The sequence below is a fragment of the Erythranthe guttata genome, chromosome 12 (genome assembly GCF_056151865.1).
Source record: "Erythranthe guttata isolate IM_541 chromosome 12, IM_541, whole genome shotgun sequence".
In the NCBI taxonomy this organism is placed as follows: Eukaryota; Viridiplantae; Streptophyta; class Magnoliopsida; order Lamiales; family Phrymaceae; genus Erythranthe; species Erythranthe guttata.
In genome coordinates this window covers 18994593-19022062 of record NC_142544.1, presented here as the reverse complement: position 1 = coordinate 19022062, position 27470 = coordinate 18994593, and the positions used below count along the sequence as shown (strand labels likewise).

Here is a 27470-nt window from a genome sequence, read left to right as displayed (position 1 = left end):
CCAAAAAAAAAAATTAAGACAAATAAATCTAATCTAACGGCTATCCCTAAAATTTTTATCAATTCCCAAATATGCCCTCCACGATCTCCAATCCTTCATTTCTGCCCCAAAAACAAAATATTCCTAGAAAACAAGGACAAAACTGCTAACGTTGGAACTGCGTAAACCTATATCGTGGGTCTTTGTTTATTTTAAGACAACTGATCAAAATCATATATTACCGTTTCATCAACACGTGGCGCTCACTCGTCTTCTCCGATCCCCCACCACCGTACCACCTCCATTTTATTCACACCCACTGTGTGTAAATATTCAGGACCACTGTTTCTCTGATGGGGTGGTTCTGAAATCTAAATACTAGTTATGGAATCACTTTCCGGCGGTTTTTCTCTTGCTTCGATCCTTGTAGCTCATGTTGTTTTAGTTTTCTTTTCCTCCGGTGGGATTTTGGCGGTGACGGAATTTGACTTCGGAACGTTGACTCTTACGCGCCTTAAGCTCCTCGGAGACGCCCACTGGACCAACGGGAGCGTGCGTCTCACGCGCGATCTAGGTGTGCCGTACTCTGGCTCCGGGAAGGTTCTCTACTCGAAGCCGGTCCAGTTCCGGCGGCCGGGGGAGCAATCTCCGGCGAGCTTCTCAACGTTCTTCTCGTTCTCCGTCACTAATCTGAACCCCTCGTCCATCGGAGGCGGGTTGGCTTTCGTCATGTCGCCGGACGACGAGTTCGTCGGCGATTCCGGCGGGTTTCTAGGAATCATGGACGCGAGGAGGTCCCGGAAAGGCGTTGTGGCGGTGGAGTTCGACACTCTGATGGACGTCGAATTCAACGACATCAACGGCAACCACGTGGGCCTCGATTTGAACTCAGTGATTTCGACCCGAGTCGGCGATTTGGAAACGGTCGGCGTCGATTTGAAGAGCAATAATCTGATAAACTCGTGGGTCGATTACTCCGGGTCGACCCGTTTGCTCAAAGTGTACGTTTCGTATTCCAATTCGAAGCCCAAATCCCCCATTCTATCCGCCAATTTGGATCTCAACAAGTATTTAATAAACGATTTCGCGTTCGTTGGGTTCTCCGGGTCAACTCAGGGGAGCACAGAAATCCACACCATTGAGTGGTGGAGCTTCACCTCGTCGTTTGATGCCAACCCGGCCGCACCCCCGCCGCCGCCGCCGACGGGTAGTTTAATGAATCCGACAGCTGATAAAGCCAGCCCACCGCCACCCTCCCCCGCACCGGAGGCTAACAGCAGCAATACGACGGCGTACGAACAAAAAAGTAGTGGGAAGTGTCACAATCACCTCTGCAAAGATGCTCCCGGAGCCATCGTCGGAGTGGTAACCGCCGGTGCTTTTTTCTTGGCATTTTGCGCCCTTGCATTCATATGGGCTTACAATAAAAAATTCAAGTCCGACAAAAAAGATTCAGACACAATATTAGCTTGTGACGTGATCAAAATGCCCAAGGAATTCACCTACAAGGAGCTCAAATCCGCCACAAAGGGATTCGACTCGAATCGGATAATCGGGCAAGGTGCATTCGGCACCGTCTATAAGGGCATCTTGGCCGCCACGGGCGGCACCGTGGCGGTGAAGAGGTGCAGCCACAATGGACAAGGGAAGGCGGAGTTCTTCTCCGAGTTGTCGATTATCGGAACCCTAAGGCATCGGAACCTCGTTCGACTCCAAGGTTGGTGCCACGAGAAGGGCGAAATCTTATTGGTCTACGACATGATGTGTAATGGGAGTCTAGACAAGGCCTTGTTCGAATCGAGAATGACGTTGTCTTGGTCTCATAGGAAGAAGATTTTGCTCGGTGTGGCTTCCGCGTTAGCCTATTTGCATCAAGAATGCGAAAATCAAGTGATTCATAGAGATATCAAGAGTAGCAATATTATGTTGGACGAAGGGTTTAATGCGAGATTAGGAGATTTCGGGTTAGCTAGGCAAGTCGAGCACGATAAATCACCCGATGCCACGGTGGCAGCTGGCACAATGGGGTACTTGGCCCCCGAGTACTTGCTGACTGGGCGGGCGACCGATAAGACGGACGTTTTCAGCTATGGGGCGGTGGTGCTAGAGGTGGTGACTGGGCGGCGGCCGATAGAGAAGGGGGTGGTTTCCGGTGGGGTGGGTGTGGGGGTGGGGAGTAATTTGGTGGAGTGGGTGTGGGGGTTGTATAGGGAAGGGAGGTTGATGGAGGCGGTTGATCGGAGGCTTGGCGGTGAGTTCGATGGTGAGGAAATGGGGCGGGTTATTTTGGTCGGGTTGGCGTGTTCGAACCCGGATCCGACGGGTCGACCCGTTATGAGGAGTGTTGTTCAAATGCTCGTGGGGGAGCGTGATGTGCCCGTGGTTCCGAAAACGAAGCCTACATTGAGTTTTAGTACGTCGCAATTGATATTGAGTTTGCAAGATAGTGTTAATGATTTGAATGAGATGGTTACTATTTCAACCACCTCGTCGGAAACTAGTTTTATCGGCGGCGGTGGTGGCGGTGGCGGCAATGGTAGCTACTCCGATCTTGTGTGATATGTTTAATTTATTAGTAATGTATGTATTCATTGATTTATAGAAGAAGGTACCTATGTATTTAACACGAATAACCTAAGATAGGATGGGGTTCATGTATCCATTGTTCTGTCACAACTCACATGTAAACAAAATTATTGTGTAATAAACTATAATATAAATTGAAATTGAAAAAAAAGAAATACTATTTGAAAGAGATGTATGATAGGTGATAGTCATTTTCTTGAATATATAGTTGGATAGTAGATTGCTCTTTTATTGAGGGAGGGTGGGTGGTTGCTTTCTCAAGTAACACACCCCATAAGTCAAAAGCCAATACATAATAGATTTTTGAGTAGTGGTTTGGTAAAGTGGAAGTGATAGTATGGGCAGAAGAAAGGAATACCGTTTCAACTTCAAATATGATTTTCGCTATTATTAAGAATGAATTTGGCATAACTAAAAAAACGGAATTTATAGTTCTGTCAGTTAGCTTTCTAATTTAATTTAAATCACCAATATTGGATGTCGGGTGATAAATATATGCATAAACCAATTAACACAACTATAATTTTTTGATATTTTGAGTTATCTAAAATTTAAAATGTAACTCATTTGGTGCATAACTTTGTCGCACTGATATCCTTTCTAGTTGATTCAAGTTGGTTTACAAAGCTATCACAAAGAACTACAACTTTTTTTTTTTTTTTGAATTTTACCAAAACTAGTCTAAAAATGGTCAAAATCACGTTCGCGGTGAAAATAACATTATAAAATTGAAGCACATTTAACGTTTCAGCTTGTGTTAAAAAAAGTTACAACTCTCGATTAAAAAGTGCTCGATTTATGTGTGAACGAATGATATAGTAATATACCCAATTAATATAATTACAAGTAGTTAAAGTGTAAAACTTTATAATAGTCTAAAAATTAGTACTTGTTTTATATATATAAAGGATAACCTTTCGTTTGGGGTGTTTCTCACATTAATTAAAAAGTGTACAGTCATTCCATTACCCACTGAACAAACTAAAGCACCCGTGAAAGTTTGTCTGTGCTAGAAAATATGAGCTTTCACTAAGTAATAATTAATTAATTAATTAATTAATTAATAAGCAAGGTTCGTGTTAAAGTAACTACTGCACGCACATGCACACAATTTCCATCAATTATCTTGTCCCACTCAGTTTGTAACGTTATGGGTATATATATCTTTTGGCACCAAATATTTATCGTGATTATAAATATTTTAAAATTATTACTTAATATCTTTTACAAATGAATTCTCATGCCTAAAATCCAATTCTAAAAGTTTGAGTCTTGTATTCGTTGCCCAACTGTAACTGTAATTGGTCCATAAGATAAGCCCAACAAAGCCCAGAGGAAAAAGCAGCTCCAAGTATGGGGGTCAATTCATAAATAAGTTTTTTTGGGCTTCAAAAAATCATGGGGGTCAATTCATAAATAAGAAATAGTAAAAGACCTAATTATCAATTTTCCATCTCTATTTAATAAAACACGTCACTCATCCAATAGAAGACCCTGACTTGTCCACTCTGGCAACAATTAGTGTCAATTACTCTTATATCTCTTCTCTTCTTCCCTCTTATCTAAATAAATTAATTAATTAAAAAAACAAAAGAACAAAAGGGGGGGCTATGGCAGATGCTGGTTTCGATCGCGTTCCTCCGTCGTTTGATCGTGTGGTATTTCTTCATTCTCTCTTGGATCTTATATTGAAATAATTTTAATTAATTTTTTTAGATCTATTTTTTTTTTGGTTTCAAATCGATTTCACTTAATTTATTGTGTTGTTCTGGGGTTTTAAGGAAATGCTCGCTGCGATTGATCACTGATGCATTTTTTGTTGCATGCAATTGTTTCGCTGAATTCCTTTGTTTGTGTGTGTGTGTGTGTGTGTATAATCGGAGCGAATATGATTGTTTGACAGCTGTGTGTTGTCTTATATTTTATCTTAATTATGGTAAAGTCTGGAACTTGGCTTTTGTGATGAGAATTATGAGTAAAAACAAAATTCCCTCATTTTTGTTCTAAGTGTACTAGTAATCAATGTTAAAATAAATATAATTAGAACTTAGGAGGAATTATCATTTTAATCGAGAAAATAATGGTGCTGTTCTTTGAGAGTATAATCGAGTAATGTGTTTGTAACAATCTGTTTTGATTAGAGAAATAAATCAATACATGAACAAGTTTATCTAACATCTAAATGGAGATTCTTGACCAGATGCGCTCAATTTGCCGTTTTCGTGGACTTGGTTTAGTTAGATATGAGGCCTTTTTACGAGCTTAGATTGTGTTGTATATAGCAATAAACCGTAGTTTATCAGCAATGTATGATTTCTTATGAAAGAAGATTCTAAGTTCTAACATTTTTTTGTGAAAAAAAGATACGAAGTTGAGTTACGCATGATTGAGTTGTAATAGTTTACGACATTCATCTTCATTTTAATTTGAACTAAATGGTTATGTCGGTGCTTCTTGTGGCTGTTGCTTTTATTCCAAAATATAATTATTCTGATAATCGGCACGAACAGAAAAATGCAGCAGGGGGTGTTGAAGCTCAAGGATTGAACCCAGGATTGATTGTGTTACTCGTTGTCGGTGGACTGCTTTTGTCGTTCCTCATCGGAAATTATGTGCTATACGTTTATGCCCAAAAGACCCTTCCTCCCAAGAAAAAGAAGCCCATCTCCAAGAAGAAGATGAAGAAGGAGAGGCTTAAGCAAGGGGTATCAGCACCAGGAGAATAGATGTAATTTGTTTCTTCTTTTCCTTACAAATTTGAGTCTGGCTGTTTTTCTCTAGAGATCGCCCGTAAAAGACTTTATATTTTGTTTTGTATTAGACAAGTACAAAAAAATCTGTTTAAATCTGAAAGTTATATTCTAGTATCGGTGTCTATAACTAGGTATTTGAGGCTCAACAACGGAATTATCGTTTACTTAACAAAGTTTGTGACGATCCAACATTCAAAAAAAAAAAAAAAACTAAAAATGCGCTTCTTACATTGGTGAAAAAGTCGGTGGAAACATTGTAACATAGTATACTTAAAAAGTACAGAGAGGTTTGTATAAACATGTGATAAGATAATAATACATCACAGAACTACTGTTTGGCCATGGTCTGACCGCCGGGTGGAAACATGACCAAAACGGGCTGGGATGTAGCGAGCGCAGGATGAGGAAGCCTACGACGAACCTCGCGAGCTTCTTGGCAAAGGGCGCATGCATGGCAGAATACATGCGTCGCAAAATCACAAGCCGATTCACACTGCTCTCGTTGATCCTCATCCATCAAAAGACTTCCCCCACAGCATCTTGTAACTGCCTCACAGCTTCCCTGTCAATGTATCAAAAAAACGTACGATCATACAACAATTAATCCAGTTCGAGTTTATTTGGACGAGAAAAAATATTAAAAAAACGAACCTCTAAGTTAAACTTGTGACGAATGGATGTACGATTGGGATAAGAGAACCAGGGGGCGAGGCAATTCCAGCCGAAAAAGCAATTACCGAGTAAGTAAAGACCGGTGTACGGCAGACAGTGATTAGCAAATGTACCAGGTGCGGATCCAAGCCTCTCTACATTGCTTCCATGGAGCACACATGGAGCCATACTACCTAGTAAACCTGCTCGTTTTCACTACTATCAAACATCCGTAATCGAAAAATACGAAAACTAAAGAGATCTGTAAAAACAAATGTACTCGAAGATTTTCTACTTCAAACTGAAAATTTCATCCGATGTGTAAAAGCAAAACTAACAGATCAAATTAGCTCGAATACTAATGAAATCTGTTCGCAGTTAGCACAAGAAGCGTAAAATCTTTAGGCCTCGTTTGATTGGGGAGATTAGCCATGATTAATTAAATAATGAACTGTGTTTGATGTTTGGTATCGCTAATAACTTGTCAGATCGACCGACAATATTATGTTATCACGACTTACCTTGCCTTCTAGGCATGTTTTTATTGGATCATCGAAGGTCCATTAATATAATTGTATTTTATTAGATTATTTAATCTTATCTCAGCTAATCTTATCTTCGCATCCATCGCAACCAAACGAGTACTTAGAATACAAAATTTACTTGACAATAAAAATCAGGAATCAGTATACAAATTTAAAATGCTTAACCTAAATCCAATAGATCACCAATCTTCAAATAAAAAATTAGGAAAAATAGATAATTGAAAAAAAAAAAAAAAACTCACAAACTTCAAGATCACTGCTGTAGAACTCATCGTTCTTTCCAAGGCAAGAGAAGATGCCGGATTGCCATTGGGACCTCTGCATCGTTGGATCACCACACACCGGCACCCCATCAGCCGGCCATCCTATCGGCACCGCCGAAGGCGGAGCTCCGACGTCCTTGGCGGCGGCGGTGGCGGTGGCGGTGGTGGAGGATTTCGTTTCATGCTTGGTCTCCGATCCTTGTTGCTCTTGATTCGGCAAAAGCTCGTATTTTGCCTTCGCCATTTTGGAAATGAAAAATACTGCACAAATAATTACAATTGGAGAGATGGGCTTGTGGATAAAGCTCTCTCTCTCTCTCTCTCTCTCTCTCTCTCTCTCTCTATCTACCTTCTCTCACCGGCGGCCTCACGGTGGTTGTACGCCGGCTGATTCAATTTATGAGGATTTTAGTTTTTTTCTTCGTTTTTATTTACCGTTGAATTGAATGAAGGAAGGCGAGTGGCGTACCGCTTAATTAGATGTTAATTCGTGTTTTCGATTACTAGTTAATTAATGACTTCATTGACCCGATAATTGTGGGTTGACTTTTTGTCCGTGACCTTATTTTTTGGGTAAATTACGAAAACCCCCTAAATTTAGATTAAATTACAAAAACAATTTCCACCTATTCGTAATTATCAAAAAAATCCTTAGATTTGTTTCAGGTGTACACCAACCCTTCAATATTTCACGAAATTTTTCTGATTCCATGGATTAGACTTTACACAATTTCAGATATTTTCTTTTATTTCTCACCTATTTAACAGAAGGTACAACATATTGTACGCATTTTCTGTTAAAAAATTAAGTTACATCTGTTTACTTTGGCTAAATTACCGTCACCGGTGAGATAAGGTCAAATTACGGAAAAAAACCTCTTCATATTTGGGTAATTACAAGCACTCTTCAACTATAAACCTTATTGCAACTCCACCCTTATGGTGTAAATTCAACAGAAGCTTCTTGATTTCGTGAAATGTTCTCTAACTTGTACTCATTTTGTGCAAAAATACAATTTTTTGATGCACCACAATCTGATATTTACAAGCAAAGAACCACATTTTATAATCATCTTGTTTCAAAATGTGGAGCTCGAATGGGATAAAACGAGTACAAACTGGAGAATATTCCACATAATCTAAAAGATTTCATTAGATTTGATGGTTGGTTGTAATTACCCAAACATGAGGGAGTTTTTCGTAATAATAAAATTTAATTGCATGTTGATATGCATAATTGGCCAACCCAATGTGTCTACAATTCCTTTACTTACTGAGTTACGAACCCAATATTGAAGATCACTACCACCGAGGTCCAATCACCTTCAAGTAAGGTTTGGGTCCGACAATCTCAACTAAGATATAAATAAAGGTTTGAACTCATTCATTAATGTACGTCCTATTATCTGAGCTACTACAACATATATTCACTGAACTATTTCTACTATCCGCATGTTTGATTTGAGCGTCGGAGAGGTCCGCCGGATCAACCCCCGGCTTAGTTCACGTGTTCTATGATCGCAGGTATCTCAAAATCATCAAGCTCGTGGGCCACTGGTCCACTCTGTTCTTTCAATTCATCTTAATTCAACACTCTAAGGTGATCTATTTCTAGCATCATTACATACTTAGATTTCAATTTTTATACGATCTATAAAACTTAATATTAGGATATATTTCCGACATGTATGTAATCAAGTTCAAAAAAAAATGAAAGAACAAACCCTTCACATACATGTGCATTTTGATAATATAATGATTGTAGCAATTGAAAAAATGACACGTATTAATATTGAGAATCAAGAAACTGTTGATCTAATCCTCAAATTTATGGTGTAATATTAATAATGCAAAATAAATTAAAGGTGTTGATTGATTACAAGAATCGCCAATGTAAATAAATGTGGCTTTCCATTTCAATAAACAGAACACTGTTACTACTTAGCTACATATAATATAATCATAATCACAACTTAAATATGCAAATTTCATCCAAACTACTTAATTCTATATTGCTGGATCGGATTAAATAAAATAAAATAAAATAAAATAAAACCCTCTGGATCAATCAGCCCACAATCTTCTTTCCCTGAAAGCATAATTTAATACAATTGATTAGAACATGAGAGTAATTAAAAATTAACAACATTTTTTTAAATGCAGTTAGATTGATGATCCTTACATTAATTGGTTGAGATTTGTGACGGGCGGCCGTGGTGGTTTTGTGGTGGACTCCGGGGCGGCCGCCGGCCCGATTTGGTGGTGGAAGGTACGTGTGGGTTTCCGGACCTCTATAATCAATCTCGTAAATAATATCCGATGATCCCATTTTCTTCACATGCAAACTCCTCCCTGCAAATTAAATTTATTTAAAAACCACCATATATATATATTAATTAATATTAGTAAAATTCAATGAAACACGTAACGAAGTAGAAAATAACCTCGTGAAAAGCCCGGCCCGGGGAGGAGGAGAAGCACAAGTAGAGTAGCAATAACACTAGCCTTGATCAGCTCCATTTCTTTGTTTGGTAGATTTGTTTTATTGTATAGTGATAAATGTAGAAATGGGAGATTTGATTTAATGATGAGGAATATAAATATGAAAAAAAAATAGATTATATTGAAAAAGAATAATGATAATAAGATTAATGATGAGGGAAGAAGAGAAGAAGAAGGTAGCATGGATGGTGGGAGTTAAGGTGTTGTTTGGAGAGAGGTTTTGGGAATTGATATTGAAATTGAAATTGAAATTGAAATTGAAAGCGTCACCATCTGCCCAGCAATTGATTGGGATTGGGTGGGCTGGAACATTTAATTATGATTTATGATTTATGTATTATCTCCCCTTTTTTGTACTCTGTTTGGATCTACATATAAAATACATGCACCAAATTTCATGAATTCGGTAACTAAATTATGTCAGTAAGAGTCAAGTACAGCATTTTATCCTCTAAAGTTATAATTTACCTTATGTATATATATACTCTTTAATTAATTAATTAATTAATTTCATGTATATTCTTGTTTTTATGCAAATTAAATAATGACGAAAAGATAAAAAGAAATAAAAAAGAATAAATAATATAGTAATGGACAAATGCATGTGTGTGTATTATTGAGAAAATGTCTTAAATAAAGGACAATAATATTGAATTAAGGAGAGCAGCAGCAGCAGCTCTTTTGGCTGGATTTCACTACATAGATACCCTAATTTCATATTTCTTTCAACTCAATGTCCAATTTTCTGCAATCAAACCCCATTGGCATTTTTGTAATTTTCTGCATGCATAACCACCACAACACTACATTATGGAGCCTCATAATTAATATGCTCCCCCATCATTTCATGACGATATATAAATAATTAATTTTAAAGTTTCTTTAAAGCAATATAATATCATTATTATTTATTTTTTCTTGTGTCTGATCGAATGTAGTGGCGTGCAGATTAGATGAAATCTGGTGTGAGATCTTCGATAAAACATGGTTGGGAAATTATTTAATGCACTGCGTGCTGTAAGAGAGGACCATGCATACAATAAAGTCTTGCATGAAATTCATTCATTCAATTTTGAAAACAAATTCGTTCGTACTGTAATATATATAATTATATATATATATATGAGGGTATAAATAATAGTATGGGCAAACAAAAAAAAAGAAAAAAAGAGAAATTCATTAAGTTAGACCTAACACGAAGATAGGCGCATGTTAGGTTAGGTTATGACATTTATGAAACCCTAGCTAGCACATCATCACATATTTTTGTTTCATATATTTAATTTCCGGGACAAGTTTATTTGATTTACAGGGTTTGTTTTATTTTATTTTATTTATTTATGTATTATTATTAATTAAGGGCCCCGAATTGTAAAGGCATTAATTGGATCGACATGTCCCTGGATTACATAAATGGTCCTATTTTTTTTATTTTTTTTTTTTTTTCCAGTTACATTTGAATTGTATAATCTGAAATCATTAAATTTGGTTCTCACTTCGGATCGTCCACTTTATGATGAAAATATATATATCGAATTAATGGTGAATAATATTTTAATTTTAATTGATTTTGGACCGAAATCGGACTCTTTGGTAGTGTGCCAATAGACAACTACCGAAGCCCATTTGTTTTATTTTTGAAAAGCTACCCAGGCCCAGTTATACTCTCTTCTTCATTCTCGTTTTTGTCCCACATCGAGAAAATAGAGATTTAGTGTTTATTTTATATAGAGGAGGAGGAGAAGTATAGATTGTCCCTTCGGGACATCTGATAAAATTGGAACGATACAGAGAAGATTAGCATGGCCCCTGCGCAAGGATGACACGCATAAATCGAGAAATGGTCCAAATTTTTTTTCCAACTAAATCTTGATTTTTTGCCCTTTTTTTTATTCCTTCTTTTTTTTTTTAAATAAAATCATGAAAATTAGAGTGTAAACTAGAAAATTTGTAACTTGTAAGCATTACAATTTACAATCCAATTTAAATCAACCAAAATCTGTTTCAAAAAAATAAAATTAAAAATCAACCAGATTAGAGTGTAAACTATCACAGTTTATCTAGCCATTAAAATTAATTCAATGGGATTTTTTTTTTTTTTTTTATCATGATTCAGATCGAATATCAAAATTTGCAAAGCACAAGAGTTATAAATTTTTACAAGGTTTAAGTTCTTGTTTTAAAACAAGGAGAAAGAAACAAACATGTTAACTAACTGATGCCATCTCAAAAGGAATAAAAGTCAAACAACTACATCCTTGTTCAACACTGTACTAAACATGGTTATCATAATATATTTACCAACACTTAATCATCTGATTATTATTGCAGCTGCTAATCTTCATCTCCTCCCCACTTGCTTGTTAATGAAACAATCTCATTCAGATCAACATACGTTTGATTAATATCCGATTGTTTGTTTCATCCCAACCATCGATTCCGTCACATTCTCCTCAATCCCATCTCTTGCTTTCACATCCTCTTCTTTGTCCTCAATTTCTTCATCTGCAAATTGAAAAAAAATGAAGGGTCAAAATCAAATAACTACACTCAAAACATATAAAAGAAGTATTCGAGAAAAAAAAAATAGTTATTTTTTTTCATGCCTGATGCACTTGCTAATGAAAATTCAGTTAGACGTTTAACGCAATCTTTGAGCGCTTCGAGCTCTGCTTCTTTCTCGTGTAGTTTAGAGTGTGCGTTATGTAGCTCCGCCTCCAACTCCACTATCTGACTTTCTTGTTGCTCGATTAGCAAATGGCACAATTTCGTATCCAGTTCGTCTGGCAATACTCCATCAGATTTAACTTCTTTCGCCAAAATTTCAGCCTGCATGATATAAAAACTTGTTCTTGACGAAATATTCAAATGAAATGAAAATGCAGATGAAATTACTCGACAAAAAAAAAAAAAGATTTGCCTCGAAAAAATCTGGTCTTCCTTCGGAACCCGAACTTGCTGTAGCACACCACGGAAGCTTCTGCAGTTCGGACTCGAGTTCTGCTTCCAATTGATCCATTTCCATCACTTCATGATTCGGAGATAATGGATCGCTGTAGCATCTTTTAATATGCTTTTTATTTTTTCCGGATTCATTTAAAGCTATAGAAGAATTGTGCTCGTTTTTCCGTGTAGAGATCTCGGATTTCAATTCTTGAACGATCTTTGCAGTCTCGTCCATTGCACAGTTCAACTTACTGATCTCGGCTTTACCAGCTGACACTACATACATCATTCCAATACCGACTCCCAAACCAAATGAACTGTCTGAAAAGCGAGGGCACAAGAGGAATTAACAAATTTAGACGACGACCACCGAAATATTTTTCTATCTTACATTAAATCGACAAACTTAAACACGAATTGTCACTTGTTTTGTTTTTCTCCATTCTCACGCAACATGCATTTTAAAATTAACTCTCGGTAACACGATTTTTTCGCTAAATCCAACGAAGTTTCATTTTTTTCGCTAAATGCAACACGATTTAAAGAATGTTGAATTAATTGAACAACCCGACCCGAACCGATCATACGTAGAAACGTAACGTATTAGTGAATAAATGTGTGAAATCAAATAATTAAGCAAGAAAGTGAACCTTTAGAAGCACAAGATTCACAGTTTCCGGGAGCATGCTTGCCGGTTCGCCTCTTCTTCAAACAAACGGAGACTCGTTTTCCACTACAATTTCCTCTTTGATCCACCACCACCATCTCTTTCGAACCACCATTTTTGTTTCCCCTCTTCGCACCGCCGTTTTTCTTGAGCAATCTGAACCCACTCCCTGTTTTCTTCTTCGATTCCTTCGTGCCTGTCTGCGGGCTTGAAAACCTAAATATTTTGCCACCGTCGTCACTGATTGCAACTCCATTTTCTTGAAAGTTTGAATCTTGGGGATTCAAATTATTATTTTGATCGCATTGTTGGTGGTTTTGGTTGAAATCGGAGCTGGGTTTTTCTGTGTCAGTAGGGTTTATAAATTTCTTGGCTAAAATGCCGGATCCTGCTGCTGCAGCTGCTGCAAGTAGAACTTGCCACATTTTGATGTTTTCAAATAATCAAAACGCAGAATCAACTACTGGGTTTTTAATTTTGCTAGAGAGAGAGAGAGTTCTAGAGAGAGAGAGGGAGAGGGAGGGTTTGTCATTAATTCACTTTGAAAAGGCTGCAGAGTGTTCGACGGAGGCATGTGGGATTTTAGTCTTATGAGCATGTCACGTGCTTCCCGCTTTTGACACTTTTTCAACTGGTGGGATATTTTACTCCATTTCTTGAAATATTCATTCCCCTTCACATATTTTCTTGATTTTCTCATGAAATTAAGGGCTTATAATAAACGTGGCATTTTAATTTTAGCTTGGGAAATTGGTATATACTTGACATTGAGTATATCAATTACTAAACTTTTATTGAATATAAAGTTTAAACAGTGAACACCACCTGGGGAATTTCAACTTTTACTCCATTGAAAGAAATATGTCTCTCTAATACATTCAATCATTTCACATGAAAATAGTCTGCAGTACGGACATATATTAGGAACCGTAAGTGTGTATGTAAACTGTGTCTCAAAAGTCGAAACAAAGTAACAATGACGCCTCCACGGCCTCACTCCACCGCTGCTTAAACTGACTGCTACGACGACATTCTAACAATAAAGCTGATATACTTCTTCCCAAGAGTGATTCCGTTTTACTGGTCCTCCTGAGCACATACAAAAAACAACAAAAACTGAGTCAACATATCGTGTAATAACATCGCACAGTAAAAAGAAACAGAGCATTCCAAGAAAATTTACAGACGAAGTCGTTTCAGCAAAATTCTTGAGTAAGCATTATTGCCGAAGCTCGTTTACCTCCAACTAATTGAAATCGGCTATTACATATATCATCAATTTAAACGTGCATTTCTCTCACATCATGACAATAATGAAATTGCAACCTTACTAATTCATAAACAGAACGAACCACCCTAATTTTAAAGTATTATCACCTATAGACAACTCGGCTCTCACCAGAAGGAAAAATAAAAGAAGGACATTGAGAGAATGCAGAGGCATTCCATTACGGTCATCTTCGCCGACAATATTAGTATGGGATATCCTTGTATATCTTGACCAATCATTTTCCGCGTTTACTTACATTGAGCTTCTTGTTAGTCAACACATTCCTTGTTTATAACCAAATTTCTAATAATAATAAAAGTTGGATTTGAAACTGAAATTTAGAGAGGACGAGATTTAACTCGCGTATTCAGAATCAGGGCACTTTCTTGGGTTCTGGTAAATGTACCGGAATCTAATGGAGTGCACAAAAGCATTAAGTTTTTCATATAACCACAGGACCATTTACAAATACTTGAAAAAAAAACGGGGACCAACCAGCCGGATAAGCCTTCCAATTTAAAAGTATTTTGGGAAGATAAAGACTTGAAATCGAAAAGAATAACAGAGTTAGATCTAAATTCGCAGCATTTATCGGAACCTATGAGCTACTCTCGATCACAACTGAAGGAAAAAACACACTTTCAACAAGTGATTGCAGAAAAGGAAACATGAACATATCTTCTGTAACAAGACATAAATAGTTGTACAAGCTCAGATATCGAAAAAGAATTGATTTTGATCTGCAAAAAGAACATGAAATTTGATGCCAAAGTTGGATATTGCAAAGCAAAGATTCGATATTTCTTAGTTAACAGTAACACATTCAAACATTGGGATAATATTATAATTAACAATTCCTCAAGTCGAAATCCTTCAATCCAACCGAAATTAACACGTACCGAATCGTGAATCCATCAATCGGCCCGCCTGTAAGAAACGTGTTTCCTCGCAGCCCTTGCATTCTCGTACTCGAATTTCAACACGTTCGGGATATGGGAAGTATCCTTAACGTAGAAAAACCTCCCGAAAGCACTCTCCTCAATCGCCCTAAAACGACACCACATCAAATTGTTCACCACCCAAAACCACCCACCGCCCAACACCGCCCCCAGAGCCGCCCCAGCAAACACCTGCACCACCGAATGGTACCCCAAATAAACCCTCGAATACATAGTCAAAATCGCCATGGGCCACACCACAAAGCCCACAATCCACATCTGTTTCCGGAACAAAGCCCCAATTCTGTGATAGGTCAGCAGCGTTAGGTAGACGGCGAAGAAGAACATGTACTGAGAGTGGCTGGAGGGCCAGCCGTGAGAATCGCACATCTCCAGCATGGCGCACGTTTCGGGCCGGGCCTGCTGGACGGATGTCTTGATTACTTCGTTGATGAACTGCGAGATCAGAAGCCCGATGGCGAAGAACATGCCCTGTAGCTCGCGGCGGAAGATGAAGTGGGAGAAGAAGCCGCCGAGGCTGATGAAGATTGGGACCAGAGAAACCCATGCCAGGAAATGGCCCAGCTGATCTCCCCTTTGGTACCGAACGTGGGTCAGGGTCACCGCTTTCAGGGTCGGGTACGGGTGTGGATTCGACATGGGTTCTCTTTTGGGGAAAAATCGGATCTTGAATAGCGGTGGACGCAATTGAGTGGGTTAGGGTTAACTAACTGTTGAGGATTAAGATCAATGAATATGTGATGAAGAATAAAACGTAGCTGAGAGCTTTTTCCTGTTGTGTGATTGTTTTGCAGATCGCCGGAGGAGTTTGTAGGGGACGAGTGATGACCTCCGTAAAAAATGGGAAAATTACAGTTTTCACCCCTCAAGTATGCACTAATTTCATATTTAGTCCCCATGTTCACAAAAAAATACATTTGATTCCTCATGTTTCAATAATTTTACATTTTTTGCTATTTTCGGCAATTTACCGTTACTCCGTTAGTTAAGACAGTGATGAACACACGTTTGATTCCATTAGTTTTAATGGGAAATTGACGGAAATGACTAAATATGTTAATTTTTTGCAATATAAGGAATCAAATGTGTTTTTCTAAACATGGAGGGACCATATGTGTAATTGATGCAAACTTGAGAGACAAAAACTGTATTTTTCTCGTAAAAAACAATAAATTAATTATTTTCTTTGAAAAAAATTTATGTATAAATGACAATTTAGTTTATTAAAGATATAACCACATCAAAAGATATAATTTGCAATAGGCGTGAAGTGGATATCTTGTTATTGGAAAACTAAATTTAAAATTATCAAATTTGAAATAAAATAAATAAATTTATTAGAAAAAAAAAATAGGGATAGACAAAATCCAACAACAAAATATAGGGTACGTAACGGCTTTGAATTGCAAGAGGAGTTTGTCGAAAACTCCTCCATCTTTCCTTAATCTTTCTATCTTTTTCGTCTCGATTTCTCTCGCGGAAATATAGAACATTGTGACTTACAATCACTTCGAAACAAACATATACAAATATAAAGTTGCTGATATTCGAAAACGTTATCGGACACGTTTAAAAAAAATGTTTGTCGAAACATGTATTTGAAAAACTTGTTTGTCAAAAAGGAAAAAAATTAACAAGCATTTTGAGGGAAAAATATATATGAATAAGTATTGCAAGTTTGCAACATGTTTCCTTAGAACACGTTTTTATGATCGGTAGCATTTTCTTAAGTGAAAATAAATTATAAAGTTATAATTCCAATTTAAAGTGAAGGGCATTTCAGACATGGCAAATCAGATAGAAAATTGCGGACTAAAACCACGGGTAAAATTCATTTTCATCCCTGAGGTTTGCCCTCAACTTCAAATTAGTCCCTGAGGTTTCACTTAGCTTCAATTTCATCCTTCCAACCCACAATTCACCTTATTTCACCGCCTAATTTGAAGCAAAAAAAGAAATACCTACTCTACCCTCCAACAAAAAGTGACAGAAAAATATAGCAGTTGGAAAAACTAGCTGTCGGGAGAAAAAATATTGCTGGAAAAAATATCTCAATTTCTATATAATATGAACCCACACAATTAAAAAAATATATATTATGCATTCATCACAAAATCCAAGCATTACACTCAACAAAAATAATGGAAAGATAATTAAAATCCAAGCATTACAATCACAAGCCGAAAAAATATTTATTTGCAGCAATCAAACAACAAAACTAATGGAAAGCTAGCAAAAAATAATTGATATTCATACTCAAATAATGCTTCTCAAAACAACTAGGTTTCTTAAACAACAGAGATCACTTCAAAAATATTGATTAAGCAAAAGCCTAGTTCAAAATACTTGCCAGTTCTTAAACAAAATTAACTCAAAAACCTTAAAGAGAGTCATCTAAATCCTTGATTGAGAATTTGTATTACTGTACATTTGCAAATTAGGAGCCAACATTCTGCAAATTAGAAGGAAAAAAAATGAGAATAAATAATATAAACTAAAATATATAAAATCAATATTAACAATACCTGCTCTTTACTGGATTGGCTCGACTCTTGGATTACTCTATCACTAGTACCTCTCTTCATGCAAGCCCTCTTGTTATGCCCAACTTCATTGCAAATTTTACAAGTCACATGAATAGATCTTTTATGCACTTTAGGAGCCTCATTAGGTTCCCTTCTTCTATTAATTTGCAGCCTGCCTTGTTTCAAAATTCTATTATTTCTTTTGTGGAGAGGAGGCTTCAATGGAGGAACCTGGGTGTTCTTTGGCCATTTAGATGCATCATACACAACATTTATCATTCCATTGTAGATCCTCAAGTATGCTTCTCTAGTCAAATAGGGACTGACATACTCCACTGGATCATACCTCATATACAAAATGCAACTCATTGCATGTTTACAGGGCACTCCACACACTTGCCACTCATTGCATTGACAAGTCTTCTCCGATTGATAACATACTTTTTGTCATCATTCACTTCAAATAAGAACTCAGAAGAAGGTATTGCCAATAGTTTTCTTCCATCATCATTACACCTTCCACTGCTACCACTTCACTCAACCATCGTGTTTTAGAGCCAGTTGCAGTTTCACAAACATCATTTAACAACAATAAGTAGTCATAGCCACTACTGTCCAAATCTTTCAAAACATACTTATCTGCCAAATAGTTGATTTCAAGATTGAACTGCATCCCCTAAATACAAACCATGTTAAAACAACGAATTAATCGAAACTCATCCATAATAATGGCTAAAACAATAGTTATGTGCAAGAAATTGAAAAACAAAATTACACAAAAACAAGCAGAGATGAAAATTGACAATTGAAACTGAAAAATACACAAACGTTACCTTGTAGTTTTGACAGAGAGAGGTGTGGAGATGGCAGTGAAGGAAACAAACGAATTTTGAGGGCAAACAAAAGTGAGATCAAAGTTTTTTTTTATAAGACTCTGCTGCAGAGTCCAGGGTTTGTGATTTGGGGATGTTTTGTCGAGAGTGGTTTGGCGTCTTTAAGGAAATTTTTGGTGAAGGGTAAAGGTTATTCTTGGAATTTATGAATTCCATTGAGATTTGGCGGTGAAATAAGGGCTGGAGGACGAAATTGAAGCTAAATCAAACCTTAGGGACTAATTTGAAGTTGAGTGCAAACCTCAGGGATGAAAATGAATTTTACCCCTAAAACCACTATTTTGGAATAGACTTTCTTATTATCTGTTGCTAAAAGAAATTACATCGGGTGAAATTAAATACTTAATTAAAAAATTCCTAAAATAACCCTAACCGCTCAAAAATAAATCTGCTACTGTCTGAATTAAAATAATCTTTCCCCAAATTCCCCAAACGTTGCCCCCGTCGTCTTCTCTATTCAACTGCCTGAAATTACTGTGTTTTGCTTCACTGAATCTTACAGCTCAAAGCTGAGAAGTAATGGCAGATGATACCTCAAAACACCCTAAAAGAGAATCCATAAAATCGTCAGGCAAACTACTACTCTCTCTCTCTCTCGCAATCCTCTTTTTTTTCTCCGTACGGAAGTGTCTTATTGATTTGTTTAATATGTTTTTTTGATGGTAGAAATATTTTTGTCTTTCTCTCTATTCGATATACGAGAAGCGTTAACGATGATTGATTTTTTTTAATTGTTTTGTTATTAAGTAATATTTTCTGGTTATTTGAAGAAGGCATGGTAGAATGAATGGCTTTATTCATTTTCCCCCTTAGTGGTGGTGGGGTTTTCTTTGTTTGTCATTTCTACTTGCATCTTTTATTTTTGAAATAGTACCATTGCATTCGAGAACCCTAGTATGATTGGACCGAGGTCACTGTGTGTGTGTGTTTTGATTTGATGAATTGAGATTGTTTTCCGATGGTTATTTCAGTAGGAAGTATAGCCGGACAGAGGAGACGGGAGAAGGCAGTTATGGTAGGAAAACAAAGAAGAGAATTATTGATGCGGACCAAGCGTCTATGCAGAGTGGGAGTTAGCAGCGACAGTGCGAATGTTGATGCTGACGATGATGACATGATGATGGATGAAGAACAATCGATTTTGGAGGATCAGACTTTAAAAGCTGTCCAAGAATTAAAGAATGCCGTTGGCTATCAGTACGACAACTTACTTTATTTTAATTTTACGTCTGTGAAATTCTGATGCAAGGGTATTATATCTGGATTTAAGATATAACATTTGCTTTGTGAAAATTGAATGTAGCGGTTAAGTACACCTTGTATGCCAGCTAAGATAATCGTACACAATTGTGTTTCACCTACTGAAAATTGTGTTTGTGTCCCGTAGTTTAATATTTGTCTCGTTTGAAGGTGTTTGCTCCGAATTTTTATGTCGTATGGAAAATTTTTGATGTGGAGATGACTTCAATTATATTACCTGCCTCGTAGGGGGAAAGGAGCCATGCAGAAAAGAGTTAACGCTCTTCGTGAGCTAAGAAGGCTGTTGTCGAAATCGGAATATCCTCCTGTTGAAGTGGCCCTCACGGCTGGAGCAATGTCTACTCTCGTTCAATGTCTTTCATTTGGTTCACCTGATGAGCAGGTTTGAGGAGTGTTCGATTTCTGTTTCTACCCTTTTCCCCCTTTTAAAAGCACTAGTAGTTTTGATGCTGTAATTTATGTTGATTGTAATTTGAAGGAATCGTCTAATTTATAATTTTATGTGATGACATGTCATACTTCAGTTACTTGAGGCAGCTTGGTGTCTTACAAATATAGCAGCTGGAAAACCGGAAGAAACTAAAGCATTATCGCCTGCTTTACCATTATTGATTGCTCACATGGGAGGTTAGTTTCTGGATTCTTGCAATTTCGTCAACTGTGATAAACTTGCAATTTCAGATTAACCTCTGTATACCAGAACTTGGGTTCTTTCATCAACCGTGTCAATTTTTTCCATGACCATATCATATGTGTTTTGCTACACTTCCACAGATTAATTAAACTGTTATCATGTTTGGCAGAAAAGAGTTCGCTGCCTGTTGCAGAGCAATGTGCATGGGCATTGGGAAATGTTGCCGGTGAAGGAGAGGATCTGAGAAATATTCTGCTATCGCAAGGAGCTTTACAACCTCTTGCAAGGATGATTCAACCGAATAAGGGCTCAACTGTGAGAACAGCTGCTTGGGCGTTATCAAACTTAATTAAGGTGCTAATACATGTTTTTGACACTCATTTTTTCCCATATTTTATGGCACTCTTTGATGCTTAAGGACTTTAAATAGCAGATCGTATCTTTATAAGGTTAGTTTATTCTTTCTTTGATATATGTTTAACATAGAGTTTTTATTTAGGGACCAGAATCAAAAGCTGCTACAGAACTAATAAGAATTGATGGAGTTTTGGATGCAATTCTTCGACACTTGAAGAAAGGGTAAAATAAATTTTGCATTCATTTTTGCGTTTTGCTACGTCATAATTCATAATGGTTATTTCATGAAATCTTGAATGATATTGAACGGCATTTGCTGCAAATTTATCGAGTTTGGTCCTTCTTTTGCCCAACTTGATGTGTCTATCTTGCCACCGAGCTTCCTCATATCCAAAAGAAGATAAATAAATAAGGACAGATAACACAGTCATAAAAATAAATAAATTCATGAAGATATAACTGGACACAATGACTTGCATGCATCTTCTTGCAGATGACATTTTGATTCATACATGCTCATTATGTAAGGAAGTACTATTAAATTCGCTTGAGTTACTCGTTTTCTACTACTACGATTAAATGCATTTCACTTTCTTACATGACATCATTTTATATATGTCTTCAATACGTGTACTGATTTAATTAGGGATGAAGATTTGGCGACCGAATTGGCGTGGGTGGTTGTGTATCTCACTGCCCTTTCAAACGTTGCTACAAATACGCTAGCGAAGAGTGATGTGGTGCAAATACTTGTAGAGAGACTGGCATCATCGCATAGCTTGCAACTGCTTATCCCGGTAATGGGCGTTATATGTAGATGATATCATTATAAAAGATTTAATTGCAAATACACTTCTAATTTATTGAGTGAATTTATACTATACCAATATTCCTTCACGAACTAATTTTTAAAACCTTATCACAGACATAGGCTAGGTGATTAATTCGTGGAATAGAAAAAAATCCACTTTATTTACAGTGTTTTCTTGCAACAATTTTCCCAATCTGTGATCGTTTTGATTCCACAAACGGCGTCTTTTACTTCAAAAAACTATGTTTGAATGAACACTGCTCATTTTCTCGTTTATCAAATCATATAGGGGCGCCCAAGTAAATAACACTATATTCTATGATTTTAATGTCCACGTGCTGTTATACTGCCATCATCTGTTTATGAGCCGTATTTGTTTTATGATTTTTCCGTGGTGGTTTACTTTCCATGCATGCAGTTGCTACGGAGTTTAGGTAATCTCGTAGCTGGTGATTCGCATGTAACTAGTCATATCCTTGTCCCTGGAAATGAGATCACAGGCTAGTTCCGGTTGTTTTTTCCTTCCATTTTTTCTCTGCTTGTACTATTGGTAAAGATATCCTAAACTTTTCGAACCTTCAATCTTCTGTAGTAAATGCAATTCAAGCAATGATCAAATGTTTGGAAAGCGAGCACCGTGTCTTGAAAAAGGTACTATATTACTAGTTTCTTGCTTACTTTTTTTTAATGTGATCATCATTATTACGTTGGGTTGAGATAAATTTTGTGCATGCATATTATTTTTAGGAATCTTCATGGGTGCTGTCTAACATAGCTGCTGGTTCAATCGAGCATAAAAAAATGATATATTCAAGTGAAGTAGTGTCGTTACTGGTTCGCTTGTTGTCAACCGCACCATTCGACATAAGAAAGGAAGTGGCGTATGTTCTTGGTAACCTCTGTGTGGCCCCCGCAGAAGGATCCGGAAGACCAACTTTGATCACCGAGCACTTGATTTCTCTTGTTGGCAAAGGATGCCTCGCTGGTTTTGTTGACTTAGTCAGATCTATAGATACCGAGGCTGCAAGAGTGGGACTTCAATTCATTGAGCTGGTAAGGAAATTTTCTCCCTCTCTCTAAGAATTTTGTGATTTTATTTGTCGAAGATAGTTTGATTACATTTTATTTTTTTCGGGGTGGCAGGTTCTAAGGGGAATGCCAAACGGAGAGGGAGTGAAGCTTGTAGAGGCAGAGGATGGAATTGATGCGATGGAAAGATTCCAATTTCATGAAAATGAAGAACTAAGAACCATGGCCAATGAATTGGTGGACGTATACTTTGGGGTGAACTACGGTCTTGATTCGTAGAAATAGTACGGACATGGCAGAACGATGTGTGCGACTTTGAACAGTGATTATCTTGAAATAAGCTAGAAATATACGATTTTGGTTATTTTCCCCTTTGACAACTGGCATATGTTTTAGTGATTTTGCATTCAGATTCTTTTTGTAGCAGCAGTTTCTATTTGAAATGGGAATGAATGTAGGAGTTAAAAAAAAAAAAAATTAAACACTAGTAAAATAAAAAAAAATAAAAAAATTCCGATGCCGGGAATCGAACCCGGGTCCCCTGGGTGAAAGCCAGATATCCTAACCGCTGGACGACATCGGATTATTGTTGTTAGATGTTGTCAAAAATATACTAATCAAATATGATATTTACGTTGACCAGGCGGGTCGTTCCACAATTGGGCCGAATTATGACCCAATAGTATATTTTTCGGAGAAAATTAATTATGGTGTTTGGAAGTGATAATAAAAGTTTTTCTTAACCAAAATAAAATAAAAAAAATAAAAAAGTAGTGACCTGTCCTAAAAATTAGAAAAGAAATTGGCTTTTGTTTCCCCTTGAACTGAACGTCTAAAGTTAAACCCCTGTAATCGCTAAAACCCTAATTCCGGCTGCTTCAGTTGGCAGTTGACTGCCTGGAGAAGCTCTCATAATTCCATTACCACTGAACGAATTACGTTATCGGCGATAGAAACCTTAATTGTTCGGAAGTTGACATAATTCAATAACGATGGAGAAGGACACCTCTTTCCTCTTCGCCGGTCTCAAATTTAATCGTAAAAAATTTGCCGACGACTTCGCCAGATTCAAGGTAAATTGTACCAACACCTGGAAACAGTACATTTTCTTTAATTTTGGTTTTAAATTTTGGTTGGCGTGATACTTGTTTCTGGACTCTAAATTAGGTGAAGAAAGAGAGTGATGATGTTGTAGAAAACCCCAGTTTGATTGGCAATGAGAGTTCTACGATGGAGGAAGCTACGGTGGTGAGTGTTGATAAGAAGAGGAAGAGGAAGAAGAAGACAAATAGGAAGAGAAAAGCTGCTCATTCTGGTAAATTTTTATTTTTGCTTTAATGCATGTATCAGTTCAATTGAATGGAGGAATTCTTAGTGTGGAATTTGAAAGAATACGGAATTAATACGCAAGATTCTTTCACTGTAAACGTGGAAGATGACTCGGGTGTTCGTTGTAATTGATTATGTGACAGGCTTGTGTTTGATTTTTTACTACAAACTTTATTGTGAGAGAAATGAGAATTGTACATTTTGATTTCACAAGATAATTTTTATTTTCCGGTCGAATTGGTTTTCAGACACAGTTGAAGGATTCGATGTGTGGGGAAGCTCGAAATCAGAAGCTGCAGATGAAGTTAGAGAAGAAAATGAAGATGAAATGTTACAAAAGATGAAGGAATACCGTCTTCAACAGGAGGTTATTTCTCTTTATTAATGTGATGCATTGTTATTTTTTAAATCTTAGTAACATAATTCCTTACATAGAGAAGTAAACTACTGGATTCGCATTTACTCGATACTTTTGTTAAATTTTATGTAAAGGCAACATAACCCATTCTTGTTTTTGTCATTCTTATTCATGGGTGTTAGAGGGATGCGCTTTCTCGGAAGAAACATAATATTCGTGTTTCCGGGAGCAATATCCCACCTCCACTTCAGAACTTTGAAGAGTTGAAATCAAGGTAATACGTCGTTTGCTGGTTCCTTTTCTCCTGGAAATCATATACTTCAGAAATGAAATCGTGAAATACCCAACCGATTAGCTGTGTAGAAAAATGTTTTGGAATTCATCCATGTGAATTTAAACCATAGACTTGTGCTTAGAATCAAAATGCACTGCACCCTAAATTGTCATATGTGACTCAAAGCATGAGCAAGGTGTTGTTTTTGTGTAATCGCTATTGGTTTCTGGATTCAATCTTTTTTGTTCTCCCGACTAGTTTTTATCAAAAGCAAAATCCATGTCCTTGATTTTCTTCTTAAATTAGTGTAACTCAGATTTAATTTATGATTTGTTCGTACAGGTATAATTGCAAATCATACATATTGCGCAATTTGACAGAATTGGGTTTCAAGGAGCTAACACCAATCCAAAGGCAGGCTATTCCAGTCTTATTATCTGTATGATCTTTCATTTGAGCTGTTTCTTTGTGTGAATTTTCTATTTTGTATCTCTTTTCTTAGTAGATTTAAAGGGCGTGGGAATTTTTTTTTGAACTCATGCTCATCTAAATTCTGTGTCGTATCCTAGCATTAACTTGTTCCAATTTTTTTTTTTTTTTTTTTTTTTTTTTTTTTTTTTTTTTTTTAAATATGTCCAGGGAAGGGAGTGTTTCGCATGTGCTCCCACTGGTTCGGGCAAAACCTTTGCATTTCTCTGCCCAATACTTATGAAACTTAAGGTATATAAAATTCTTTAAAACACTCCGTATAGTCACGTAGATTTGTAATCCTTCGCTAAATGATTAATCTTCAATAACTAGCGGGCTTCAAAAGATGGTGTCCGGGCCGTGATTCTTTGCCCTACACGCGAATTAGCTGCTCAGACAGCGAGAGAATGCAAGAAGCTGGCTAAAGGAAAGAAGTTTTACATCAGATTAATGACCAAGCAGCTTACGAAAACTGCTGATTTTTCGAAATTTCCCTGTGATATTCTCATAACCACTCCTTTCCGGGTGCAATTTGCTGTCCGCAAAAGAAAACTTGATTTAAGCAAGTAAGATACAATTTCACTTCCCATGTCATGTGTGCTATAATATTCTTCACCAAAAGAATCTAGCTTTGTTGTCAATTTTAGGTTGACTTTTTTCTTATGTGCAGGGTCGAATTTCTTGTCCTGGATGAGTCAGACAGGCTTTTTGAGATGGGCTTGGTCAAACAGGTTGATTTGGTGCTCAAAGCATGCTCGAATCCTTCAATCATCCGGTCATTGTTCAGTGCTACTCTGCCTGAAACTGTCGAAGAGCTTGCACGTACAATTATGCATGACGCTGTCCGTGTTGTCATTGGCACAAAGTAAGAAATAATTAGTTTTTAGGATGCAAAAAATCGATATTTTTATATTTGCTCATGGAATATATCTATTAAAGATAAGTAGACTGCAAAATTGATTATGAGGTATTTCATTATGATGTTATAATATAAAAAAAATATTTTTTTTTTTTTTGTTATAATGTGGAGATGTCTTGTTTGTACCTTTTATTGAAGTGCTAATCCTTAACGTTTTACAGAAACTCCGCGTCTGAATCAATAAAGCAAAAGCTCGTATTTGTAGGGAGTGAGGAGGGCAAGCTTATAGGTCTTCGTCAAAGCTTTGCAGAGGTGTGGGTTTTACTTGAAATGCCATTTGTCTTTCTTTTATCGTTCAGTTTTCAGATATTTTGAAGGGATGAAGATGTATAATTGTGTATCTTCTGAAGATTGTTTGTTTAATGCGTCGAAGCCATAAAAAGAATTGCTACATGCTTACAACGTGCATTTGTTTCTTCTTTACTTCCATTAGAACAACTTTGATCTAAATTAATTCGAGTGGGGCCTGCATTCGTAATATTCAAGTGTGGTTCTCTGTTTTTGATACAATACTGAGTTAAATGATCTGATATCTGTTACAGAGTTTGAACCCACCGGTGCTAATTTTTGTCCAAAACAAAGAGCGAGCCAAGGAACTCTACAATGAACTGAAATACGATAACATTAGAGCCGATGTTATACATGCTGATCTCTCCGATATTCAGGTAATAAATTTTTATCCATGCCTCAAATGTGCAAAATAAGTGAATTTTTTCTTGACACTGTTAAAATTGACGTAGAGGGAAGATGCCATCGACAACTTTCGATCTGGAAAAACATGGGTTTTGATTGCTACCGATGTTGTTGCCCGTGGCATGGACTTCAAAGGTGTCAATTGTGTGATCAACTACGATTTTCCGGATTCTGCATCTGCATACATTCACAGAATTGGTATGTCGACGATAAATTATTCCTTCAACGCTGTAATTATCAGTGATTAGTACTAAATTATTCTATGATTAGTACTAAGTGGACCTTTTTTTGTGTCATTTGATGAAGGTCGTTCGGGCAGGGCTGGGAGAAGTGGCGAGGCGATAACACTGTACACTGAAGCTGATGTTCCGTATTTGAAGAATGTAGCAAATGTTATTAAAGCATCAGGTTGTGAGGTACAGGAATGGATAATGGCCCTACCCACGAAAAAATGGAAGAAACACAGACCTCACAGGGAAATGATTTCTGTCATACCCGAAAATGACGAGTGAGGACCGACTTCTGCTGAGCTTTTTACGGACGAGGATATAATATTTCGGAAAAAAATTATTTTAGGCTTTTTTTTTTTTTTTTTTGTATTTGAATTTTTGACTTGATTGGTATTTTTACCCCCAAATTGCAATGAAGCTATAATATATTTTTGACTTTTATTTCTTTTATTTTACTGGTTAAAATTAAAATTTTATAAAATTCCAAATTCAGGAATGTAATTTAAGCATTAAGTTATATGAAAATGAAGAAAATGCAGTGAAATTTACTTTTAGATTTTTAATCTGCA

General features: G+C 36.8%; 7 protein-coding genes, 1 long non-coding RNA gene and 2 other non-coding genes across 10 annotated transcripts; 5 read left to right on the top strand and 5 right to left on the bottom strand.

Moving 5' to 3' along the window:
• The first annotated feature begins 128 nt into the window (after window positions 1–128).
• LOC105956675 (Concanavalin A-like lectin protein kinase family protein) lies at window positions 129–2720 on the top strand. The gene has a single exon (XM_012980548.2). The coding sequence runs from the start codon at window positions 364–366 to the stop codon at window positions 2536–2538; it is 2175 nt and encodes a 724-aa protein (XP_012836002.2). The 5' UTR covers window positions 129–363; the 3' UTR covers window positions 2539–2720.
• Window positions 2721–4067: 1347 nt separating this feature from the next.
• LOC105956674 (DNA-binding protein S1FA) lies at window positions 4068–5429 on the top strand. Its single transcript, XM_012980547.2, has 2 exons — window positions 4068–4223; window positions 5076–5429. The coding sequence occupies exons 1-2, from the start codon at window positions 4176–4178 to the stop codon at window positions 5289–5291; spliced, it is 264 nt and encodes an 87-aa protein (XP_012836001.2). The 5' UTR covers window positions 4068–4175; the 3' UTR covers window positions 5292–5429.
• A 23-nt stretch (window positions 5430–5452) lies between these two features.
• LOC105956673 (cell number regulator 8) lies at window positions 5453–7316 on the bottom strand. Its single transcript, XM_012980545.2, has 3 exons — window positions 6757–7316; window positions 5970–6172; window positions 5453–5880 (listed from the first exon to the last, which is right to left on the bottom strand). Exons 1-3 carry the CDS (start codon window positions 7019–7021, stop codon window positions 5647–5649), a joined length of 702 nt encoding a protein of 233 aa, XP_012835999.2. The 5' UTR covers window positions 7022–7316; the 3' UTR covers window positions 5453–5646.
• Window positions 7317–9073: 1757 nt separating this feature from the next.
• LOC105956548 (uncharacterized) lies at window positions 9074–9365 on the bottom strand. Its single transcript, XR_001172686.2, has 2 exons — window positions 9222–9365; window positions 9074–9129 (listed from the first exon to the last, which is right to left on the bottom strand). It is a non-coding gene; the product is annotated as an uncharacterized LOC105956548 (long non-coding RNA).
• Window positions 9366–11032: 1667 nt separating this feature from the next.
• Window positions 11033–11134, top strand: LOC148766674 (U6 spliceosomal RNA). The gene has a single exon (XR_016035161.1). It is a non-coding gene; the product is annotated as a U6 spliceosomal RNA (small nuclear RNA).
• Window positions 11135–11409: 275 nt separating this feature from the next.
• On the bottom strand, window positions 11410–13455 carry LOC105956671 (POLAR LOCALIZATION DURING ASYMMETRIC DIVISION AND protein). Its single transcript, XM_012980543.2, has 4 exons — window positions 12876–13455; window positions 12200–12546; window positions 11886–12108; window positions 11410–11784 (listed from the first exon to the last, which is right to left on the bottom strand). Exons 1-4 carry the CDS (start codon window positions 13315–13317, stop codon window positions 11681–11683), a joined length of 1116 nt encoding a protein of 371 aa, XP_012835997.2. The 5' UTR covers window positions 13318–13455; the 3' UTR covers window positions 11410–11680.
• A 204-nt stretch (window positions 13456–13659) lies between these two features.
• Window positions 13660–15996, bottom strand: LPPGAMMA (Phosphatidic acid phosphatase (PAP2) family protein). The gene is made up of 2 exons (XM_012980544.2): window positions 15062–15996; window positions 13660–13981 (listed from the first exon to the last, which is right to left on the bottom strand). Exon 1 carries the CDS (start codon window positions 15758–15760, stop codon window positions 15077–15079), a length of 684 nt encoding a protein of 227 aa, XP_012835998.1. The 5' UTR covers window positions 15761–15996; the 3' UTR covers window positions 13660–13981; window positions 15062–15076.
• Window positions 15997–18903: 2907 nt separating this feature from the next.
• Window positions 18904–23040, top strand: LOC105956669 (importin subunit alpha-9). The gene is made up of 11 exons (XM_012980542.2): window positions 18904–19110; window positions 19511–19736; window positions 20028–20181; window positions 20324–20426; window positions 20603–20787; window positions 20933–21012; window positions 21437–21587; window positions 22020–22101; window positions 22194–22252; window positions 22349–22654; window positions 22745–23040. Exons 1-11 carry the CDS (start codon window positions 19059–19061, stop codon window positions 22907–22909), a joined length of 1563 nt encoding a protein of 520 aa, XP_012835996.2. The 5' UTR covers window positions 18904–19058; the 3' UTR covers window positions 22910–23040.
• Window positions 23041–23141: 101 nt separating this feature from the next.
• TRNAE-UUC (transfer RNA glutamic acid (anticodon UUC)) lies at window positions 23142–23213 on the bottom strand. Its single transcript has one exon. It is a non-coding gene; the product is annotated as a tRNA-Glu (tRNA).
• Window positions 23214–23410: 197 nt separating this feature from the next.
• On the top strand, window positions 23411–27338 carry LOC105956666 (P-loop containing nucleoside triphosphate hydrolases superfamily protein). The gene is made up of 12 exons (XM_012980538.2): window positions 23411–23703; window positions 23798–23945; window positions 24208–24326; window positions 24500–24591; window positions 24934–25030; window positions 25231–25311; window positions 25393–25625; window positions 25730–25924; window positions 26140–26230; window positions 26521–26643; window positions 26719–26869; window positions 26978–27338. Exons 1-12 carry the CDS (start codon window positions 23623–23625, stop codon window positions 27181–27183), a joined length of 1617 nt encoding a protein of 538 aa, XP_012835992.2. The 5' UTR covers window positions 23411–23622; the 3' UTR covers window positions 27184–27338.
• The last annotated feature ends 132 nt before the right edge of the window (window positions 27339–27470 follow it).

What these genes read in the sequence shown, in the direction of transcription:
- LOC105956675 (XM_012980548.2), top strand. Translation starts at nt 364, where the DNA reads ATGGAATCACTTTCCGGCGGTTTTTCTCTTGCTTCGATCCTTGTAGCT.
- LOC105956674 (XM_012980547.2), top strand. Translation starts at nt 4,176, where the DNA reads ATGGCAGATGCTGGTTTCGATCGCGTTCCTCCGTCGTTTGATCGTGTG. An exon ending in CTCCGTCGTTTGATCGTGTG is followed by an intron (nt 4,224 to 5,075) that starts GTATTTCTTCAT and finishes CGGCACGAACAG; the next exon opens with AAAAATGCAGCAGGGGGTGT.
- LOC105956671 (XM_012980543.2), bottom strand. Translation starts at nt 13,317, where the DNA reads ATGTGGCAAGTTCTACTTGCAGCAGCTGCAGCAGCAGGATCCGGCATT. An exon ending in TGAATCTTGTGCTTCTAAAG is followed by an intron (nt 12,547 to 12,875) that starts GTTCACTTTCTT and finishes CTCGCTTTTCAG; the next exon opens with ACAGTTCATTTGGTTTGGGA. An exon ending in GAAGACCAGATTTTTTCGAG is followed by an intron (nt 12,109 to 12,199) that starts GCAAATCTTTTT and finishes TATATCATGCAG; the next exon opens with GCTGAAATTTTGGCGAAAGA.
- LPPGAMMA (XM_012980544.2), bottom strand. Translation starts at nt 15,760, where the DNA reads ATGTCGAATCCACACCCGTACCCGACCCTGAAAGCGGTGACCCTGACC.
- LOC105956673 (XM_012980545.2), bottom strand. Translation starts at nt 7,021, where the DNA reads ATGGCGAAGGCAAAATACGAGCTTTTGCCGAATCAAGAGCAACAAGGA. An exon ending in CAGCAGTGATCTTGAAGTTT is followed by an intron (nt 6,173 to 6,756) that starts GTGAGTTTTTTT and finishes GAAAACGAGCAG; the next exon opens with GTTTACTAGGTAGTATGGCT. An exon ending in GTCACAAGTTTAACTTAGAG is followed by an intron (nt 5,881 to 5,969) that starts GTTCGTTTTTTT and finishes ATACATTGACAG; the next exon opens with GGAAGCTGTGAGGCAGTTAC.
- LOC105956669 (XM_012980542.2), top strand. Translation starts at nt 19,059, where the DNA reads ATGGCAGATGATACCTCAAAACACCCTAAAAGAGAATCCATAAAATCG. An exon ending in CCCTGGAAATGAGATCACAG is followed by an intron (nt 22,102 to 22,193) that starts GCTAGTTCCGGT and finishes AATCTTCTGTAG; the next exon opens with TAAATGCAATTCAAGCAATG. An exon ending in GACTTCAATTCATTGAGCTG is followed by an intron (nt 22,655 to 22,744) that starts GTAAGGAAATTT and finishes TCGGGGTGGCAG; the next exon opens with GTTCTAAGGGGAATGCCAAA.
- LOC105956666 (XM_012980538.2), top strand. Translation starts at nt 23,623, where the DNA reads ATGGAGAAGGACACCTCTTTCCTCTTCGCCGGTCTCAAATTTAATCGT. An exon ending in TTTGAAGAGTTGAAATCAAG is followed by an intron (nt 24,592 to 24,933) that starts GTAATACGTCGT and finishes TTGTTCGTACAG; the next exon opens with GTATAATTGCAAATCATACA. An exon ending in TTCGTCAAAGCTTTGCAGAG is followed by an intron (nt 26,231 to 26,520) that starts GTGTGGGTTTTA and finishes TATCTGTTACAG; the next exon opens with AGTTTGAACCCACCGGTGCT.